This window comes from Anomaloglossus baeobatrachus, chromosome 9 (genome assembly GCF_048569485.1).
Source record: "Anomaloglossus baeobatrachus isolate aAnoBae1 chromosome 9, aAnoBae1.hap1, whole genome shotgun sequence".
Taxonomy (NCBI): Eukaryota; Metazoa; Chordata; class Amphibia; order Anura; family Aromobatidae; genus Anomaloglossus; species Anomaloglossus baeobatrachus.
Genome location: NC_134361.1, coordinates 221,196,618 through 221,214,529, shown reverse-complemented (window position 1 = coordinate 221,214,529; position 17,912 = coordinate 221,196,618). Strand labels below are relative to the sequence as shown.

General features: G+C 52.7%; 1 protein-coding gene across 1 annotated transcript in view; it reads left to right on the top strand.

Annotated features, from left to right (window-relative positions):
* The window catches only part of LOC142251911 (U3 small nucleolar ribonucleoprotein IMP4-like), a 20,152-nt gene extending 2,501 nt beyond the window's left edge, over positions 1-17,651 (top strand). Inside the window, exons 5-8 of the mRNA XM_075324960.1 lie at positions 8,348-8,623; positions 8,696-8,790; positions 8,872-8,945; positions 17,498-17,651. Of these exons, the coding sequence (XP_075181075.1) occupies positions 8,348-8,623; positions 8,696-8,790; positions 8,872-8,945; positions 17,498-17,610 (558 nt within the window). The 3' untranslated portion in view covers positions 17,611-17,651. The remainder of the gene's footprint in view (positions 1-8,347; positions 8,624-8,695; positions 8,791-8,871; positions 8,946-17,497) is intronic.
* The last annotated feature ends 261 nt before the right edge of the window (positions 17,652-17,912 follow it).

Below are 17,912 nucleotides of genomic sequence, written 5' to 3'. Positions count from 1 at the left end.
GAGGAAGAAGAGAGGAGGAGAGAGGAAGAAGAAGAGGAGGAGAGAGGGAGGAGAGAGGAAGAAGAGAGGAGGAGAGAGGAAGGAGAGAGGAGGAGGAGAGAGGAAGAAGATAGGAGGAGGAGGAGAGAGAGGGAAGAGAGGAGGAGGAGGAGAGAGAGAAGAGAGAGAGGAGGAGAGAGGAGAAAAGAGAGGAGGAGGAGGAGAGAGGAAGAAGAGAGGAGGAGGAGGAGAGAGGAAGAAGAGAGGAGGAGGAGGAGAGAGGAAGAAGAGAGGAGGAGGAGGAGAGAGGAAGAAGAGAGGAGGAGGAGAGAGGAAGAAGAGAGGAGGAGGAGGAGAGAGGAAGAAGAGAGGAGGAGGAGAGAGGAAGAAGAGAGGAGGAGGAGAGAGGAAGAAGAGAGGAGGAGGAGGAGAGGAAGAAGAGAGGAGGAGGAGGAGGAGAGAGGAAGAAGAGAGGAGGGGAGAGAGGAGGAGGAGAGAGGAAGAAGAGAGGAGGGGAGAGGAAGAAGAGAGGAGGAGGAGAGAGGAAGAGAGAGGAGGAGAGAGAGGAAGAAGAGAGGAGGAGGAGAGAGGAAGAAGAGAGGAGGAGAGAGAGAGGAAGAAGAGAGGAGGAGGAGAGAGGAAGAAGAGAGGAGAGGAGGAGAGAGAAGAGAGGAGAGGAGGAGAGAGGAGAGAGGAAGAGAGGAGGAGAGAGGAGAAGAGAGGAGGAGGAGGAGAGAGGAAGAAGAGAGGAGGAGGAGAGAGGAGAAGAGAGAGGAGGAGGAGAGAGAAGGAAAGAGAGGAGAGAGAGAGAGGAGGAGAGAGAGAGAGGAGGAGAGGAAGAAAAGAGGAGCAGGAGGGAGGAAGAAAAGAGGAGGAGAGAGAAGAAAAGAGAGGAGGAGAGAGGAAAAGAGAAGAAAAGAGAGGGGAGGAGAGAGGAGGAGAAAGGGGAAGAGGAAAATAGAGGAGAGAGGGGAAGAGAGAGCAGAGAAGAAAAGAGGATAGAGGAAAAGAGAGGAAAGAGAGGAGAGAGGGGGAAGAAAAAAGGACGAGGGGAGGAGAGAGCAGAGAAGAAAAGAGGAGGACGAGAGAGGCTAGAGGAAAAGAGAGGAGGGAGAGAAAGGAGGGGAGAGGAGAAGAGAGGAAAAGAGAGGGTAGGAGAGAGCAGAGAGAAAAGAGGAGGAGAGAGGAAAAGAAAGGGGAGGAGAGAAAGAGGGGAGAGAAAAAAGAGAGGGGAGGAGAGAGCAAAGAAGAAAAGAGAGGAGAGAGAAGAGAAGAAAAAGAGGAGAGCGGGGGGAGAGAGAAGAGAAGAAAAAAGAGGAGAGAGGGAGGAGAGAGCAGAGAAGAAAAGAGGAGAAGAGAGGATAGAGGAAAAGAGAGGGGAGGGAGAGAAAGGAGAAGAGGGGAGAGGAGAAGAGAGGAAAAGAGAGGGGAGGAGAGAGCAGAGAAGAAAAGAGGAGAGTGAGGATAGAGGAAAAGAGAGGGGAGGAGACGGGAGAGGTGAGGAGAGCAGAGAGGAGAGAGCAGAGAAGAGTGGAGAAGAGAGCAAGAGAGACTGTGTTCACGCCAGGCTGGTTTCCGGCCAAACAGGATCCTGTCTATCAGTATAGCACCGTTCACATGCGTTTGCTGTATAGTCAGGATCCAGCGATTTTGCAGTATTTGGACGCAGCTCAAAAACACTACAAGGAGCGTTTTTGAAAAAAGTTAAAAACTGCAAGTCGCTGGACCCTCACTATAACGCACGGAAACGCAAGTGAACGCATTGTTGTCGCAAGTCCATTGCAAATGCATTGAAATGAAAACGCATTTGCACTGGATCCGTTTTTGCGTTAAAAACCGTTCAGGACGCATGTTAAAAAAGAAGGGAATTTTGTTTACTTACCGTAAATTCCTTTTCTTCTAGCTCCAATTGGGAGACCCAGACAATTGGGTGTATAGGCTATGCCTCCGGAGGCCACACAAAGTATTACACTAAAAGTGTAAAGCCCCTCCCCTTCTGCCTATACACCCCCCGTGCTCACGGGCTCCTCAGTTTTGGTGCAAAAGCAAGAAGGAGGAAAAAATTATAAATTGGTTTAAAGTAAATTCAATCCGAAGGAATATCGGAGAACTGAAACCATTCAACATGAACAACATGTGTACACAAAAAACAGGGGCGGGTGCTGGGTCTCCCAATTGGAGCTAGAAGAAAAGGAATTTACGGTAAGTAAACAAAATTCCCTTCTTCTTTGTCGCTCCATTGGGAGACCCAGACAATTGGGACGTCCAAAAGCAGTCCCTGGGTGGGTAAATAATACCTCATAATAGAGCCGCAACCGGCTCCGTCCTACAGGTGGGCAACCGCCGCCTGAAGGACTCGCCTACCTAGGCTGGCATCTGCGGAAGCATAGGTATGCACCTGATAGTGTTTCGTGAAAGTGTGCAGGCTCGACCAGGTAGCCGCCTGACACACCTGCTGAGCCGTAGCCTGGTGCCGCAAAGCCCAGGACGCTCCCACGGCCCTGGTAGAATGGGCCTTCAGCCCTGAGGGAATCGGAAGCCCCGAAGGAACGATAAGCCTCGAGAATTGGTTCCTTGATCCATCGAGCCAGGGTTGATTTGGAAGCCTGTAACCCTTTACGCTGGCCAGCGACAAGGACAAAGAGTGCATCCGAGCGGCGCAGGGGCGCCGTACGAGAAATGTAGAATCTGAGTGCTCTCACCAGATCTAACAAGTGCAAATCCTTTTCACATTGGTGAACTGGATGAGGACAAAAAGAGGGTAAGGAGATATCCTGATTGAGATGAAAGGGGGATACCACCTTAGGGAGAAAGTCCGGAACCGGACGCAGAACCACCTTGTCCTGGTGAAACACCAGGAAGGGGGCTTTGCATGACAGCGCTGCTAGCTCAGACACTCTCCGAAGTGAAGTGACTGCTACTAGAAAAACCACCTTCTGCGAAAGGCGTGAGAGAGAGATATCCCTCATTGGCTCGAACGGTGGTTTCTGAAGAACCATCAGCACCCTGTTTAGATCCCAGGGTTCTAACGGACGCTTGTAAGGAGGGACGATGTGACAAACCCCCTGCAGGAACGTGCGTACCTGTGGAAGTCTGGCTAGGCGCTTCTGAAAAAACACAGAGAGCGCTGAGACTTGTCCCTTAAGGGAGCCAAGCGACAAACCCTTTTCCAATCCGGATTGAAGGAAGGAAAGAACAGTGGGCAAGGCAAAAGGCCAGGGAGAAAAACCCTGAGCAGAGCACCATGACAGGAAAATTTTCCACGTCCTGTGGTAGATCTTGGCGGACGTTGGTTTCCTAGCCTGTCTCATAGTGGCAATGACCTCTTGAGATAACCCTGAAGACGCTAGGATCCAGGACTCAATGGCCACACAGTCAGGTTGAGGGCCGCAGAATTCAGATGGAAAAACGGCCCTTGAGACAGCAAATCTGGTCGGTCTGGTAGTGCCCACGGTTGGCCGACCGTGAGATGCCACAGATCCGGGTACCACGACCTCCTCGGCCAGTCTGGAGCAACGAGGATGGCGCGGCGGCAGTCGGCCCTGATCTTGCGTAACACTCTGGGCAACAGTGCCAGAGGAGGGAACACATAAGGGAGTTGAAACTGCGACCAATCCTGAACTAAGGCGTCTGCCGCCAGAGCTCTGTGATCTTGAGACCGTGCCATGAATGTCGGGACCTTGTTGTTGTGCCGGGACGCCATTAGGTCGACGTCCAGCATTCCCCAGCGGCAACAGATCTCCTGAAACACGTCCGGGTGAAGGGACCATTCCCCTGCGTCCATGCCCTGGCGACTGAGAAAGTCTGCTTCCCAGTTTTCTACGCCCGGGATGTGAACTGCGGATATGGTGGAGGCTGTGGCTTCCACCCACAGCAGAATCCGCCGAACTTCCTGGAAGGCTTGCCGACTGCGTGTCCCGCCTTGGTGGTTGATGTATGCCACCGCTGTGGAGTTGTCCGACTGAATTCGGATCTGCTTGCCTTCCAGCCACGGCTGGAACGCCTTTAGGGCAAGATACACTGCCCTTATCTCTAGAACATTGATCTGAAGGGAGGACTCTGTCTGAGTCCAAGTCCCCTGAGCTCTGTGGTGGAGAAAGACCGCTCCCCACCCTGACAGGCTCGCGTCCGTCGTGACCACCGCCCAGGATGGGGGCAGGAAGGATTTCCCCTTCGACAGAGAAGTGGGGAGGAGCCACCCCTGAAGGGAAGCTTTGGCTGCCCGAGAAAGGGAGACGTTCCTGTCGAGGGACGTCGACTTCCTGTCCCATTTGCGGAGAATGTCCCATTGAAGAGGGCGCAGATGAAACTGCGCAAAAGGAACTGCCTCCATTGCTGCCACCATCTTCCCTAGGAAGTGCATGAGGCGCCTCAGGGGGTGTGACTGACCATGAAGGAGAGATTGCACCCCTGTCTGTAGTGAACGCTGTTTGTTCAGCGGAAGCTTCACTATCGCTGAGAGAGTATGAAACTCCATGCCAAGATATGTTAGTGATTGGGCCGGTGTCAGATTTGACTTTGGAAAATTGATGATCCACCCGAAACTCTGGAGAGTTTCCAGAGCAATGTTCAGGCTGTGTTGGCATGCCCCTTGAGAGGGTGCCTTGACAAGGAGATCGTCTAAGTAAGGGATCACCGAGTGTCCCTGAGAGTGTAGGATTGCCACCACTGTTGCCATGACCTTGGTGAAGACCCGTGGGGCTGTCGCCAGGCCAAAAGGCAGTGCCACGAACTGAAGGTGTTCGTCCCCTATGGCGAAGCGCAGGAAGCGCTGATGCTCTGGTGCAATCGGTACGTGGAGATAAGCATCTTTGATGTCTATTGATGCAGGAAATCTCCTTGGGACATTGAGGCGATGACGGAGCGGAGCGATTCCATCCGGAACCGCCTGGTTTTCACATGCTTGTTGAGCAGTTTTAGGTCCAGAACGGGACGGAAGGATCCGTCCTTTTTTGGCACCACGAACCAGTTGGAGTAAAAACCGTGACCCCGTTGCTGAAGAGGAACAGGGATCACCACTCCTTCCGCCTTCAGGGTGCCCACCGCCTGCATAAGAGCCTCGGCTCTGTCGGGGGGCGGAGATGTTCTGAAGAAACGAATCGGAGGACGAGAGCTGAACTCTATCCTGTAACCGTGAGATAGAATGTCTCTCACCCATCGGTCTTTTACTTGTGGCAGCCAGGTGTCGCAAAAGCGGGAGAGCCTGCCACCGACCGAGGATGCGGTTTGAGGAGGCCGAAAGTCATGAGGAGGCCGCTTTGGGAGCGGTTCCTCCGGCGGTCTTTTTAGGACGTGACTTAGACCGCCATGCATCGGAGTTCCTCTGACCTTTCTGAGGCCCTTTGGACGAGGAAAATTGAGACCTGCCCGCGGTCCGAAAGGACCGAAACCTCGATTGTACCTTCCGTGGTTGAGGTCTGTTTGGTTTGGACTGGGGTAAGGATGAATCCTTTCCCTTGGATTGTTTAATGATTTCATCCAATCGCTCACCAAACAAGCGGTCGCCAGTCAATGGCAAACCGGTTAAGAACTTTTTGGAAGCAGAGTCTGCCTTCCATTCACGTAGCCACATGGCCCTGCGGAGTACCACCGAATTGGCGGATGCCACCGCCGTACGGCTCACCGAGTCCAGGATAGCATTAATGGCGTAGGACGCAAACGTCGACGCCTGATTGGTTAAGGACACCACTTGCGGGGCAGATGTACGTGTTACAGCATTAATCTGCGCCTGACAAGCTGAGATAGCTTGGAGCGCCCATACGGCTGCGAATGCTGGAGCAAAAGACGCGCCTATAGCTTCATAGATGGATTTCAACCATAGTTCCATCTGTCTGTCAGTGGCATCTTTGAGTGAAGCCCCATCTTCCACTGCAACTATGGATCTAGCCGCCAGTCTGGAGATTGGAGGATCCACCTTAGGACACTGAGTCCAGCCCTTAACAACCTCGGGGGGGGAAGGGATAACGTGTGTCCTTAAGGCGCTTGGAAAAACGCTTGTCTGGACAGTCTCGGTTTTTTTTTTTGGATTGCCTCTCTGAAGTCAGAGTGATCCAGAAACATATTTAATGTACTCTTTGGAAACCTGAAACGGAATTTCTCCTGAGAAGCAGACTCCTCAATTGGGGGAGCTGGGGGAGAAATATCCAACACCTGATTGATGGTCGCTATAAGGTCATTCACTACTGCGTCACCTTCAGGTGTATCTAGGTTGAGAGCGGCTTCAGGATCAGAATCCTGATCTGATACCTCCGCTTCATCCTCCAGAGAGTCCCCCTGCTGGGACCCTGAACAGTGTGATGAAGTGGAGGGAATTTCCCAGCGACCCCTCTTGGGCGGCCTGGGACTGCGGTCCGTGTCAGAGACCTCACCCTGTGACCTATGGGTTACCCCAGGGGCACTTTGCTGTTCCAAATGAGGGGGACCAGGGGTCAAGGATTGGACAGTGCCCGGGGCCTGAATCACCGGTCTGGACTGCAATGCTTCCAGTATTTTAGCAGACCATTTATCCATACTCTCAGACAGTTTGTCAGCAAAGGCTGCAAACTCCGTCCCTGTCACCTGGACAGTGGTAGCAGGTGGTTCCACCTGGGCCACCTGTAGCAGAGGCTCCGGCTGAGTAAGTGCCACAGGGGCCGAGCATTGCACACAATGAGGGTCAGTGGAACCTGCCGGTAGTACAGCTGTACAAGAGGTACAGGTTGCAAAGTACGCCTGTGCTTTGGCATCCTTGCTTTTTGCAGATGACATGTTGTCTCCTCTGAGAACAACCAGGAGGGTATATAGCCAAAAATAAACAGAGCGACCATACAGTTCAATGTATAGCCTATAAGCCTATATATATATATACACTTCGGTACTCAGTGGGGCCAGCACCAGAGGTGCTGCTTACCGACCGCTGAGAGCGGTTGTGTGATCACCAGATTCCTTGCCTGGGTCTCCCTGTGTTGTCTCTCCTCTCCAGCATCTGAATCGCTGACAGGAATGGCTGCCGGCGTTCTGTGGGGAGGAGGGGACCGTGGGCGTGCCCAAGAAAAGTGCGGGAATCTAGTGCCCCAGTGTACTGAGTGAGGAGGGAGGAGGATACAAATGTATGCTCCAGCCCTCGGCGCTGACGATCTGTGCAGCGTCCCGCCCTTCCCCTGACTGGCAGGCCTGTGGGCGGGAATAAACGACACTAGGCCGCAGAAGCCGGGGACTAAAGTTATAAGCGCGGGCGGCAATAAGCGCGGCCGCGCGGTAGTCCCCCGGCGCACTAACACCTCCAGCAGTGCTGGAAAGTGTCTGGCACAAGCGCCCCATGTCCGGCGCACTAACACACCCAGCCGTGCTGGAAAGTGTCTGGCCCAAGCGCTCCATGCCCGGCGCACTAACACACCCAGCAGTGCTGGAAAGTGTCTGGCACAAGTGCTCCATGTCCGGCGCACTAACACACCCAGCCGAGCTGGAAAGTGTATGGCACAAGCGCTCCATGCGCGATAGTCCCCGGCGCACTAACACACCCAGCAGTGCTGCAATGTGTGTGGCACCAGCGCTCCATGCGCTGTCCCCACGGGGACACAGAGTACCTCACAGTAGCAGGGCCTTGTCCCTGACGATACCCGGCTCCTATCCAGCAGATTCCCAGGGGCTGCGGAGGGAGCACGGTCCCAGTGCCTGGAGACCGATCCGGGTCCCACTTCACCCAGAGCCCATTAAGGGATGGGGAAGGAAAACAGCATGTGGCTCCTGCCTGTGTACCCGCAATGGGTACCTCAACCTTAACAACACCGCCGACAAAGTGGGGTGAGAAGGGAGCATGCTGGGGGCCCTGCTTTGGGCCCTCTTTTCTTCCATCCGACCTAGTCAGCAGCTGCTGCTGACTATGCTGTGGAGCTATGCGTGGATGTCTGCCTCCTTCGCACAAAGCATAAAAACTGAGGAGCCCGTGAGCACGGGGGGTGTATAGGCAGAAGGGGAGGGGCTTTACACTTTTAGTGTAGAACTTTGTGTGGCCTCCGGAGGCATAGCTATACACCCAATTGTCTGGGTCTCCCAATGGAGCGACAGAGAAACGTAGTGTGAAAGCCGCTAACAAAAACAAAACAGACCCCAAAACTATGTATGATTAGATTGTACTCGCTGATCAGATCACAAATACAGTTTGGTACATTGCAGAGCAGGGCGGGGACCGTGCGTCTCGGGTGACTACTCTGAGGCACGTTCCTGGTGGCTTCTCTGTGCCTCTGATCCTATTGGCTGTTGGGTCTCTCCGTGTGTCTGTATATGGAGAGATCAGTCAGTCGTGGACTGAGAGAAGCCGTCACGGATCAGCCCCGGTTTGGTCAGTCTGTGGTCGGCCCTTTCACGTGAAGTCTTATAATGCTGCCAGACGCCCCGCCCAGGACCCGAGCAGCGTGAATCAGATGACGAGTTCCCTTTAAGTATCTGGATCTCTGCTGCACCTGTGTGTATCGGGCGCAGTAACTCACACATCATTTCCTGTTCTTTAGACGGGCTGATCGTCTGCCATCTTCCGTTTGGGCCGACCGCATATTTCACCCTCTGTAACGTGGTAATGAGGCACGATATTCCGGACCTGGGCACGATGTCGGAGGCGCACCCACACCTCGTCTTCCACAACTTCACCTCGCGGCTTGGACAGCGGGTGAGACCGGCTTCCTGGACCACCACATACATCAGTCGTTACTTTTCTAAACCTTTCCTTTCCTGCCTCCAGGTGTCCAATATCATGAAGTATTTATTCCCTGTGCCCAAGGATGACAGCAGGCGAGTGATAACTTTTGCAAATCAAGAGGACTACATTTCCTTCCGGTACGTGCTGTGGACCAGGGCTGGGTGATCAGCACCCGCTGTGCCGGGGTCCTCCATAATAACCGCTGCTTCTTCCTGCAGGCACCACGTCTACAAGAAGACCGATCACCGCAATATTGAGTTGTCTGAGGTTGGGCCTCGGTTTGAGATGAAATGTGAGTAACAGTGAAAGATTTTTGCCAGGATCCGATTATCTCTTGTAGGATGAGCAGTGGTCTGCCATCCACGGGTCTCAGGCTGGACAGAGTAGAGCCTGCCCGGTCCTGCGCACTATAAATGGTACAGACTGATCATTGCCATTAGTGAGGGGCTGTGATCTGGGCCCACGTCTTCAGCTTCGTAGGCTAGTTTCACACTTGCGTTGTTTTCCTTCAGTCGCAATCCACCGTTTTAGAAAACAGCGGAATCCGATTCCGCTGCTTCCCATAGACTTGTATGGACGACGGATTGCGACTGATGGACCTGTGTTGCTTCCGCTGGCCGACGCTGCGTTGCTTCCGCTGGGCAAAAGGAACGCAGCATATAACGTTTTTTTGAGCGGTGGAATCCTTTATTTTTCACTGCACATGCTCAGCATTTTTTTTTAATCACAGAAACTTTGTTCGGCCATCGAGAGACAAAACAATCAGTTGATCGCCCGGCAGCCGGCTTTTGAGAGCAATTGGCTGAGCGCCCGGCAGCCGGCTTTTGAGACTGCTCAGCTGATCGCCCAGCAGCCGGCTTTTGAGACTGCTCAGCTGATCGCCCGGCAGCCTGCTTTCGAGAGCGCTCAGGTGATCGCCCGGCTTTCGAGAGTGATCAGCTGATTGCCCGGCAGCCGGCTTTTGAGAGTGATCAGCTGATCGTTCACAATAGTCTGCCGCCGGTAAAACTGTAAAAAAAAAAAAAAAAAAAAAAAGCAGATTCCGTTGGTTGTTTTGTACGATCCGTTGCGCCACTTTATGCAACGGATGCCGTTCAACCCAAGTGTGAAACTAGCCTTACAAGTGCAGTGTTTACAATATGATGGTGACCTCAATATAGCGGAGATCTGAGACTTCAGACGTGATCAGTAGCTTTTTGAGCTCATAGATTCCCATCACCCAATTTCTGGTCCAGAAAAGCATTTTTTTTTTTTCCCCTTAACGTGGTTTCTGACGGGATGGTCCAATTCATCATTTGTGTATATTGTACGCCCCTTTTCATCTTTTTTTATCTGACATTTTTGACCCAAACTACTTAAAATAGTACATGGGATTCAAGAATTTTGCACAAAGCAAAAAAAACGCAACTCTTTAGTGGGAAATGTAACATTACGGGTAACACACGGGTACAATCTGATGTCATCACCCCTCCCCCTTCCTTTCCAAATGACTTGGTGGGATGAGAAGTATTATCACTGTTCAAACAAATATGTTGTAATATGATTTTATGTTCTAATAAAAATTTAAGGTTTAAAAAAAAAATAAATGTCACAAAACAATTGCCAAAATAACTGGTGTATATAAAATCACTCGGGAGGGGGGGCTGGAGTGGGGTTAAGATGAATTTTTCTAACCATTTAAAAGTTTATTTCCCTGACTTTGTGTAAGACGTCTGCAGAAGCCGCAATGACAGTAACAATCTGAAAAGAAACCTTAAGGCCCTGTGCGCACTAGACATTGACTTTTTCTAAGGGAAAATCCGGACCCTCTGAAAGAATCCCGCACCTGCGCTAAAAAACGCACCAAAACCGCAACGAAATCCGCATGCTGTTTTTCCGCAGGTTGTTCCCTGCGGAGTTTTACCATTATCTATGGCAAAAACTGCAGGTGCCTGCGGAAAAGAAGTGACATGCACATTAATTCCACAGGTATAAAAAAAACACATTTTTTTTTAAACCCATAGGTTTTGCTGGGGAATGACTGTAGCAATGTTAAAAACATTTTCTGCAGCAAATCTGTGGTAAAAGCCGCAGCGTGTGCACAGGGCCTTAAAAGAAGGGAATTTTGTTTACTTACCGTAAATTCCTTTTCTTCTAGCTCTAATTGGGAGACCCAGACAATTGGGTGTATAGGCTATGCCTCCGGAGGCCGCACAAAGTATTACACTTAAAAGTGTTAAGCCCCTCCCCTTCTGCCTATACACCCCCCGTGCTCCCACGGACTCCTCAGTTTTGGTGCAAAAGCAAGAAGGAGGAAAAAGAATTATAAACTGGTTTAAAGTAACTTCAATCCGAAGGAATATCGGAGAACTGAAACCATTCAACATGAACAACATGTGTACACAAAAAAACAGGGGCGGGTGCTGGGCCTCCCAATTAGAGCTAGAAGAAAAGGAATTTACGGTAAGTAAACAAAATTCCCTTCTTCTTTGTCGCTCCATTGGGAGACCCAGACAATTGGGACGTCCAAAAGCAGTCCCTGGGTGGGTAAATAATACCTCGTAAGAGAGCCGTAAAACGGCCTCTTCCTACAGGTGGGCAACCGCCGCCTGAAGGACTCGTCTACCTAGGCTGGCATCCGCCGAAGCATAGGTATGCACCTGATAGTGCTTCGTGAAAGTGTGCAGGCTCGACCAGGTAGCCGCCTGACACACCTGCTGAGCCGTAGCCTGGTGCCTCAAAGCCCAGGACGCGCCCACGGCTCTGGTAGAATGGGCCTTCAGCCCTGAGGGAACCGGAAGCCCAGCCGAACGGTAAGCTTCGATAATTGGCTCCTTGATCCACCGAGCCAGGGTTGATTTGGAAGCCTGTGACCCTTTACGCTGGCCAGCGACAAGGACAAAGAGTGCATCCGAGCGGCGCAGGGGCGCCGTACGAGAAATGTAGAGTCTGAGTGCTCTCACCAGATCTAACAAGTGCAAATCCTTTTCACATTGGTGAACTGGATGAGGACAAAAAGAAGGTAAGGAGATATCCTGATTGAGATGAAAGGGGGATACCACCTTAGGGAGAAATTCCGGAACCGGACGCAGAACCACCTTGTCCTGGTGAAACACCAGGAAAGGGGTTTTGCATGACAGCGCTGCTAGCTCAGACACTCTCCGAAGTGAAGTGACTGCTACTAGAAAAACCACTTTCTGCGAAAGGCGTGAGAGAGAAATATCCCTCATTGGCTCGAATGGTGGTTTCTGAAGAACCATCAGCACCCTGTTCAGATCCCAGGGTTCTAACGGCCGCTTGTAAGGAGGGACGATGTGACAAACCCCCTGCAGGAACGTGCGTACCTGTGGAAGTCTGGCTAGGCGCTTCTGGAAAAACACAGAGAGCGCTGAGACTTGTCCCTTAAGGGAGCCGAGCGACAAACCCTTTTCCAGTCCAGATTGAAGGAAGGACAGAAAAGTGGGCAAGGCAAAAGGCCAGGGAGAAATACCCTGAGCAGAGCACCACGACAGGAAAATTTTCCACGTCCTGTGGTAGATCTTGGCGGACGTTGGTTTCCTAGCTTGTCTCATAGTGGCAATGACGTCTTGAGATAACCCTGAAGACGCTAGGATCCAGGACTCAATGGCCACACAGTCAGGTTGAGGGCCGCAGAATTCAGATGGAAAAACGGCCCTTGAGATAGCAAGTCTGGTCGGTCTGGTAGTGCCCACGGTTGGCCGACCGTGAGATGCCACAGATCCGGGTACCACGACCGCCTCGGCCAGTCTGGAGCGACGAGGATGACGTGGCGGCAGTCGGCCCTGATCTTGCGTAACACTCTGGGCAACAGTGCCAGCGGAGGAAACACATAAGGGAGCTGAAACTGCGACCAATCCTGAACTAAGGCGTCTGCCGCCAGAGCTCTGGGATCTTGAGACCGTGCCATGAACGCCGGTACCTTGTTGTTGTGCCGGGACGCCATGAGGTCGACGTCCGGCACCCCCCAGCGGCAACAGATCTCCTGAAACACATCCGGGTGAAGGGACCATTCCCCTGCGTCCATGCCCTGGCGACTGAGATAATCTGCTTCCCAGTTTTCCACGCCTGGAATGTGAACTGCAGAGATGGTGGAGGCCGTGGCTTCCACCCACATCAAAATCCGCCGGACTTCCTGGAAGGCTTGCCGACTGCGTGTGCCGCCTTGGTGGTTGATGTATGCCACCGCTGTGGAATTGTCCGACTGAATTCTGATCTGCTTGCCTTCCAGCCACTGCTGGAACGCCTTCAGGGCAAAATACACTGCCCGTATTTCCAGAACATTGATCTGAAGCGAGGACTCTTGCTGGGTCCACGTACCCTGAGCCCTGTGGTGGAGAAAAACCGCTCCCCACCCTGACAGACTCGCGTCCGTCGTGACCACCTCCCAGGATGGGGGTAGGAAGGATTTCCCTTTCGATAATGAAGTGGGAAGAAGCCACCACCGAAGGGAAGCTTTGGTCGCCTGCGAGAGGGAGACGTTCCTGTCGAGGGACGTCGGCTTCCTGTCCCATTTGCGTAGGATGTCCCATTGAAGAGGACGCAGGTGAAACTGCGCGAAAGGAACTGCCTCCATTGCTGCCACCATCTTCCCCAGGAAGTGCATGAGGCGCCTCAAGGTGTGTGACCGACCTTGAAGGAGAGATTGTACCCCTGTCTGTAGTGACCGCTGCTTGATCAGCGGAAGCTTCACTATCGCTGAGAGGGTATGAAACTCCATGCCAAGGTATGTCAGCGATAGGGCCGGTGTCAGATTTGACTTTGGAAAATTGATGATCCACCCGAAACTCTGGAGAGTCTCCAGGGTAGCGTCGAGGCTGTGTTGGCATGCCTCTAGAGAGGGTGCCTTGATCAATAGATCGTCCAAGTACGGGATCACCGAGTGACCCTGAGAGTGGAGGACCGCTACTACAGTAGCCATAACCTTGGTGAACACCCGTGGGGCTGTTGCCAGGCCGAACGGCAGTGCCACGAACTGCAGGTGTTCGTTTCCTATGGCGAAGCGCAAGAAGCGCTGGTGCTCTGGAGCAATCGGTACGTGGAGATAAGCATCTTTGATATCGATCGATGCAAGGAAATCTCCCTGGGACATTGAGGCGATGACGGAGCGGAGGGATTCCATCCGGAACCGCCTGGTCTTTACGTGTTTGTTGAGAAGTTTCAGGTCCAGGACAGGTCGGAAAGACCCGTCTTTCTTTGGGACCACAAACAAGTTGGAGTAAAAACCGTGGCCCTGTTGCTGAAGAGGAACAGGGACCACCACTCCTTCTGCCTTCAGAATGCCCAGCGCCTGCAGAAAAGCCTCGGCTCGCTCGGGAGGCGGGGATGACCTGAAGAATCGAGTCGGGGGACGAGAGGTGAACTCTATCTTGTAACCGTGAGACAGAATGTCTCTCACCCAACGGTCTTTTACCCGTGGCAGCCAGGTGTCGCAAAAGTGGGAGAGCCTGCCACCGACCGAGGATGCGGAGTGAGGATGCCGAAAGTCATGAGGAAGCCGCTTTGGTAGCGGCACCTCCGGTGGTCTTTTTAGGACGTGACTTAGACCGCCATGCATCAGAGTTCCTTTGATCTTTCTGAGGCCTTTTGGGCGAGGAGAATTGGGACCTGCCCGCGCCCCGAAAGGACCGAAACCTCGACTGCCCCTTCCTCTGTTGGGGTATGTTCGGTTTGGGCTGGGGTAAGGATGTATCCTTTCCCTTGGATTGTTTGATGATTTCATCCAAACGCTCGCCAAACAATCGGTCGCCAGAAATTGGCAAACTGGTTAAGCGCTTTTTGGAAACAGAATCTGCCTTCCATTCCCGTAGCCACAAGGCCCTGCGGAGTACCACCGAATTGGCGGCTGCAACCGCCGTACGGCTCGCAGAGTCCAGGACAGCATTAATAGCGTAAGACGCAAATGCCGACGTCTGAGTGGTTATGGACGCCACCTGTGGCGCGGACGTGCGTGTGGCTGCGTCAATTTGCGCTTGACCTGCTGAGATAGCTTGTAGCGCCCATACGGCTGCGAATGCTGGGGCAAAAGAAGCGCCGATAGCTTCATAGATGGATTTCAACCAGAGCTCCATCTGCCTGTCAGTGGCGTCTTTGAGTGAAGCCCCATCTTCCACTGCAAGTATGGATCTAGCTGCCAGTCTGGAGATTGGAGGATCCACTTTGGGACACTGAGCCCAACTTTTGACCACGTCAGGGGGAAAGGGATAACGTGTATCCTTAAGGCGCTTAGAAAAACGCTTATCTGGACAAGCATGGTGATTCTGGACTGCCTCTCTGAAATCAGAGTGGTCCAGAAACATACTCGGTGTACGCTTGGGAAACCTGAAACGGAATTTCTCCTGCTGGGAAGCTGACTCCTCCACCGGAGGAGCTGAGGGAGAAATATCCAACATACGATTGATGGACGCAATAAGGTCGTTCACTATGGCGTCCCCGTCCGGAGTATCAAGATTGAGAGCGGCCTCAGGATCAGAATCCTGATCAGCTGTCTCCGCATCATCAACCAGAGATTCCCCCCTCTGAGACCCTGCACAATATGATGATGTCGAGGGAAAATCTAAGCGAGCTCGCTTAGTCGGTCTGGGGCTGGGGTCTGTGTCAGAACCCTCAGCTTGGGATCCATGAGATACCCCGGGAGGACATTGTTGGTCCAGCTGAGGTGGGCCAGGGAACAAAGATTCAACAGAGTCCCTGTGCTGAGATACCGGCCTGGACTGCAAGGCTTCTAGTATCTTAGCCATAGTCTCAGAGAGTTTTGCAAACTCCGTCCCCGTCACCTGAACAGTGTTAGCAGGTGGCTCCCCCTGGGCCCCCCCTAGCAGAGGCTCCGGCTGAGTAAGTGCCACAGGGGCCGAACAGTGCACACAATGAGGGTCAGTGGGACCTGTCGGTAGCGGGGTCGTACATGCGGCGCAGGCAACATAATAAGCCTGTGTTTTCGCACCCCTGCCTTTCGTGGGCGCCATGCTATTATCTTCCCTGAGTAACACAATAGGGTATATAGCCAGAAATCAACTGTGCACTATACAGTGTAAAATAAACATATAATGTTACACTACTGCACAATGGGGCTAGCACCACAGGTGCTGCTTACCACCCGCTTAAAGCGGTTGTGAGGCCACCAGAGTCCCTGCCTGGGTCTCCCAGACTTCGTCCCCCTCTGCAGCGTCCGAGGAGCTGACAGGAATGCGTCCTGAGGAGAGGAGGGAGCCGTGGGCGTGACCCAGAAAGAGCGGGAACTGGTGCCTGCACTGTGCACAGTGAAGGGAGTGGAGTATGCAAAGCATGCTCCAGCCCTCAGTGCTGCTCGTTCTGAGCAGCGTCCAGCCCTTCCCCTGCCTGTCAGGGCTGGGGGTGGGAGGAAAGGAACTAGGCCGCAAAAAGCCGGGGACTCTAGTAATAAACGCGGCCGCCGTAAAAGCGCGGCCGCGTGGAAGTCCCCGGCGCACTACAAGTCCCAGCCGCGCCGCAGTGTTTCCATGGCAGCGGCGGTCAGTGCGGCAGTCCCTATACATAAACACATTCAGCAACGCTGAGTGTGTAATGGCACATATTAACCCGGTCAGCGCCGCGGTCCCCGGTGCACTAGCACACCCAGCAAAGCTGGAGTGTTGCTGTGCGCGGTCCCCACCGGGATACAGAGTACCTCCAAGTAGCAGGGCCATGTCCCTGAACGATACCCGGCTCCTATCCAGCAGGCTCCACAGGAGTTGTGGATGAAGCGCGGTCTCAGTGCCTGGAGACCGATAGGATCCCACTTCCACCAGAGCCCTGAGGGGGATGGGGAAGGAAAACAGCATGTGGGCTCCAGCCTCTGTACCCGCAATGGATACCTCAACCTTACAACACCACCGACAAGAGTGGGGTGAGAAGGGAGCATGTGGGGGCCCTATATGGGCCCACTTTTCTTCCATCCGACATGGTCAGCAGCTGCTGCTGACCAATCTGTGGAGCTGTGCGTGCGTGTCTGACCTCCTTCGCACAAAGCAAAAAACTGAGGAGCCCGTGGGAGCACGGGGGGTGTATAGGCAGAAGGGGAGGGGCTTAACACTTTTAAGTGTAATACTTTGTGCGGCCTCTGGAGGCATAGCCTATACACCCAATTGTCTGGGTCTCCCAATAGAGCGACAAAGAAAGCAGCAAATAGTTTGATGAATTTGTCGCAAACCTCTGTCACTAAGGGAAGAGTCGGACGGGGATGGCAGGCTTGGACTGGCCGGCGGCTCTCCCCACCCGTGCACAACGGCCTCATGCTCCTCTATGCAGCAGTCACTCTTTGGTGGGGAGAGCCGCCGGCCAGTCCAAGCCTGCAATCCCCGTCCGAGTTATACGATCGTCCGACTCTTCACAGATTAAGGCTTTGTGCCCACGGGACTCTGTACCAGTGGATTTTGCTGCTGAAAACCTGCGGATTTATCTGGATTTTCTAGATAAATCCGGAGGTTTTAGCAAGTACAGACACTCCCCATGTTATCCTATGGGGAGTGCTGTGTCCATGCTGCGGTATGTGCAGCTGCAGAATATGCTGCAGATGTCCTGCAGCCGCACGTAACTACATGTCAATTATTCCTGCGGACGTTCCGCCTCTCCACTATGGAGACTTCCGTGGGTAAGTCACATGAATGTCCGCAGGTTTCCCGCAGATATTTCGCTGGAATCCCGTAGGTATGGATAGCTGCGGATTCCGGGGATCAGCTGCGGGAAATCTGCGGATATATCCGCGAGTACAGTGTCCCGGGGCCACATAGCCTAAGACGTTTTCATGTAGAAACCCCTGTGAAATGTTGTGATGTATCAGGGCCCCAGTGTCAGCGCTCCGTACTTATCACCGGCTGTTACTCTTTGCAGTGTACATGATAAAGCTGGGCACCCTGGAGAATGAGGGCACGGCAGAGGTGGAGTGGCGCTGGCATCCATACACCAACACCGCTAAGAAGAGGAAATATCTCACCAATGAATAGTATTTGTGTGTTACCTGTAAATAAAGATCTTTATATAAGGACGGGACATGGAGAATCTCTTCAATGTAACTTATTTTAATGAGTGTAAACTGTAACCTACAGAGAACAAGTAACTGAATAACCACTAATAACTGCTAATAACCACTAATAACTGCTAATAACCCCTAATAACTGCTAATAACCACTAATAACTGCTAATAACCACTAATAACTGCTAATAACCCCTAATAACTGCTAATAACCCCTAATAACTGCTAATAACCCCTAATAACTGCTAATAACCACTAATAACTGCTAATAAC